Source organism: Equus quagga, chromosome 17 (genome assembly GCF_021613505.1).
Source record: "Equus quagga isolate Etosha38 chromosome 17, UCLA_HA_Equagga_1.0, whole genome shotgun sequence".
NCBI lineage: Eukaryota > Metazoa > Chordata > Mammalia > Perissodactyla > Equidae > Equus > Equus quagga.
Window position 1 is genome coordinate 7551994 of NC_060283.1, and position 3960 is coordinate 7555953.

The 3960-nt window shown below is 61.8% G+C and overlaps 1 protein-coding gene across 2 annotated transcripts in view; it reads right to left on the reverse strand.

Moving 5' to 3' along the window:
* Window positions 1-3685, reverse strand: part of SLC22A12 (solute carrier family 22 member 12) — a 10130-nt gene extending 6445 nt beyond the window's left edge. The window contains exons 1-3 of one of the 2 annotated variants that reach the window (XM_046643077.1): window positions 2968-3143; window positions 2147-2359; window positions 938-1336 (exon numbers count right to left, since the gene is read on the reverse strand). In XM_046643077.1, the coding sequence (XP_046499033.1) occupies window positions 938-1336; window positions 2147-2359; window positions 2968-3005 (650 nt within the window). In that variant the 5' untranslated portion in view covers window positions 3006-3143. Of the gene's footprint in view, window positions 1-937; window positions 1337-2146; window positions 2360-2967 lie in introns of both variants that reach the window. The other variant, XM_046643076.1, reaches the window with a different exon arrangement.
* Window positions 3686-3960: the final 275 nt, after the last annotated feature.

Consider the following 3960-nt stretch of genomic DNA (forward strand, 5'->3'; position numbering starts at 1 on the left):
CATCCATCCATCCATCCAACCATCTAACCATCCATCCGTCTGTCCGTCCATCTGTCCGTCTGTCCATCCATCCAACCATCCATCCATCCATCCATCTATCTATCTATCTATCTAACTAGCCATCCACCTACCCACTCATTCATCCATCCATCCACCCACCCACCCACTCACCCATCCATCCATCCACCCATCCACTCACTCATCTATCTATCTATTATCTATCTATCCATTCACCTGCCCATCCACTCATCTATCTATCTACCTATCATCTATCCATCCCGACATCCATCCAACAAATATTTACTCTGTACCTACAATGTGCCAGGCACTTGGCAAGGGCCATGCCTGGTTTATTTAAGGGCTGTGGAGACATTTCCTAACTTGCCATATCTGTCAGTTCTGTCTAGGGGACTGGGGGTTCCCTCTGACCACTGGGTCATGGTCCCAGTTCTTTAGTAACAATGTCAGTACGTACGGCCGACTGTGGCTGTGTGTGCTGGGAGTGAGGTGTGTGTGTGTGTGTGTCTGTGTCTGTGTGTGTGTGTCTGTGTTGTATCTTTGCATCCCACTTTACAGCCTGGCCTATGCTGCCACACCTGGCACAGAGGAGGGGCTCAGAAAATGTGTCTGGAGGCACACCTGCCAAAGCAAGCAGCGACAGGAGAGGAGAAAGGACCAAGAGGTGACAGGACGGAATGGGGAGGGAGAAGGACGAATAAGGGAGAGGGAGGGACCTGGGAGGAGCAGGGAAGGAGAAGCGTCTCTGGCATTTGAGCCCTGGGTCGGAGTGTGGCGGGCTTGTGGCCACCTGCTGTGCCAGGCTCCCATGGTTCCTCTCCCGCCCTGTTCCCCTGGCCTCCCACATCCTCAGCCTCTGCCCCCAGGGTGGAGGGTGGGCAGGGTCTCCTCTGAGGAGGGGGATGGAGGTGGCACCCACCAGGAGTACACAAAGCAGAGGAAGAAGGGGGCAGACAGCACCAGCTGCAGCGGCACCCTATCACGCACACCGTGGGCCACGGAGGCCACGAGGACCTGGCCGAAGCTGAAGCCCAGGGCATTCAAAGTCATTGTCGAGGCTCGGGCCTGCGTCGATGTCCACTCCATCACTGCAAGGAGAGCGCGCGGGTCAGCCGGGAGCCTGCACGAGCCTCGCCCACACGGCCCCGGCTCGGGGGCGCCTACGAGGGTGGCAGTGTTCATCATGACGCTCGCCGTGGCAAAGGCCACCAGGAAGCGGAACAGGCAGTACACAGGGAACATGGGAGCGAAGGCGGCAGCGGTGCCCAACACGGCCATCTGAAGGTAGCTCCAGGTCAGCAGCGGCCTGCGCCCAAGCCTGCGCACACACACACAGGAGGGTGTGGGTCCGTGGCGTGCCATGGCGTCAGCCACGGGGGTCTGGACCACCCGAACCACCTCGTGCTGCCCACTGAGCAGAGGTGGATGCCAAAGCGACACCTGGGGCCAGACCCACGTCCCTCATCCGTGGAGGGCTCCTGAGCACAGACAGAGTCCTCATGGCCCAGGTGGGCACGAAGGCTCTCTCAAAAGGAAATGAGCTCCCTGTCTTCAGGAGTACTCAAGCAGTGGCTGAAGGCAGGCATGTGGCTGAGCAGGTTTGAGCAGTAAATTTTTTTTTTTTGAGGAAGATTAGCCCTGAGCTAACATCTGCTGCCAATCCTCCTCTTTTTGCTGAGGAAGACTGGCCCTGAGCTCACATCCATGCCCATCTTCCTCTACTTTGTATGTGGGACGCCTGCCACAGCATGGCTTGCCAAGCAGTGCCGTGTCCGCACCCAGGATCTGAACGAGCGAACCCCGGGCCACCAAAGTGGAACGTGCGCACTTAGCTGCTGTGCCACCGGGCCGGCCCATGAGCAGTGAATGTTTGATTAGAACAATGACCTTCCACAAGCATAGAGGAAGAGTCGGGGAAACCAAGGCCCAGAGAGGGTATGAGCCTTGCTCAGCAGCACAGCCGAAGGGTGTCAGGAGCGAGATGCACACACAGGCGTTCCGACTGCAAGCAGAGAGCTTTCTCCTCAGACGTGGCTGCGAGAGGCCAGCTCGGGGCCAGTCAGGGCTGGGGGCAGGAGAACAGGGGCAGTGAGGGAAAACGGGGCCTGCCTGGCCTGGGGGTACTCACCTGTCGGAGACTTGCCCACACACGGCAGCTCCCACGAGGATCCCAGCCAAGTAGATGGACTGGGACACGGGCTTCAGGGCCTGCGAGTCGCACACCAGGTCCCACTGGTGGGAGAGGAGAGCCAGGTAGGAGGGGCAGAGAGCGATGGGAAGGCTCCTGGGAGCCGGGGGTGGGTGTCCAGCCCCGTGACCTGTAGAGCCGTAGGGCAGGGCCCTGTGGGGTAGCGAGGGCTGTCACCCCTGCCCAAGCCCCTCCATGGCTCCCTGTTGCCCTCTCTAGCCTCACGCCCTCCCCTGCCTCGCCCACTCAGCAGCAGCCGCCGGGAGCTGGCACCTCCTCCCCACCCCCGAGACCCAGGCCGCTTCCTTCTGGTTCATTCCAGAGAGGCCCCTTCTCGCTGACTGGGATGGCTGCCCCTCCCGCTTCCCCAGATTTGTCTGACGTGCCTCCTGCAGTGGCCTCTGGGAATACAGTGACTCTTCTCCGAGTCCCCCTGTGACAGGCGGTGGAAATGGGGTCCTGGAGCTGCCTGAGTCACAGCTCGTCAGTGGCAGCAGGGCTCACTTGGGTGTCCAGGGCGCCCATTCTTGGTGCTGCCCCCTCTCCCACGAGCCCAGGGCAGATGTCTGTCTGTAGGCTGATTCCTGCCACCAGCACCCCTGTGGGGCCATGTGGCCCAGGATGGGCAGGAAGCCCACGAGAATGAGGCCTGAGGAGGGTCCCTCCTGGGCCTGGACTATTTTGAGTCCAGCCAACTGTGAGCTGTGACTTTGGCCTCTAAGCTGCCAGGACCTGGGGAGGGTGTCAGGGGAGGCCCTTACCTCGGCCACAATGGTGGAGGTGAAGGTGCTGAGGTCATAGACCCAGCCGTCCACGCATGGCTCCGTGGTGGCCTCGCTCCAGTTGGTGGCTGTGGTGTTGGGGTCCAGGAACTGCCACTCTGGGTGGCGGAAGCGGCGACACTGGTGGGGCCCCTGGTTGGGGCCCGGTGGGATGGAGACGGTCAGGAGGGCCTCAGGGCCCAGGGCGCCGGGGGCACTGGCCTGGGCAGTCCTGTTGTCCAGGAGGGGCACCCAGCAGCGATGGCTGGGCACGGCGGCCGAGAAGTTCTCCACTATGTTGTGAGTGGTGAGCCACACGATGGGGACCACCAGGGCTACCGTCTGGAGAACCTGGAACCTGCCCAGACCGCCCACTCGGTCCAGGAGTTCAGAAAAGGCCATGGAGCCCGCCCAGGGGGCCCAGTGGAGGTGCCCGCTTCACAGAGGCCGGCCCAGGGCCAACGGACCCAGGCGAGGGGCCCGTTTCCCCCGCAGCAGCACCTGCTGTGCCAGGCGGGCAGCCTGGGGCATGGCAGCAGCCCCCGGCGTCGCTGACTCGGGGCTGGGGATCTCTCAGCACCCACCCGGCAGCCGTCACTCGGGGTGGCTCCGACTGGGACCAGAGGCTTCGAGCTGTGACCCTAAAGCCACCAGCCTCTCACCAGAGATGCAGCTGCCCCTGGACCTCCGGGAGAAACTGAATTTGGGAAATGGGGAGAGCGGAGACTGAAGTCACCCAGATGAATTAAACTGTGACCAGGTGGCACTTAACGGCAGAGGGGTTAGTAATCATTGTCTCAGTCAGTTTAACCCGGCTCGGAGGGCGGCTCAAATGTGAGAGGGCAGCTGCTCCTGCCCTGTGTGGGCTGGGAGCCTGGCCAGGAGCGGCCCGATCTTTGTCGATGGGGGGGATCTGGACTCTGCCCTGGGACTCTGTGGGGCTGCTGCCACCCCTCGGTGCCCTTGCCTGGCTCGCAGGGTGGCTGTGCCCAC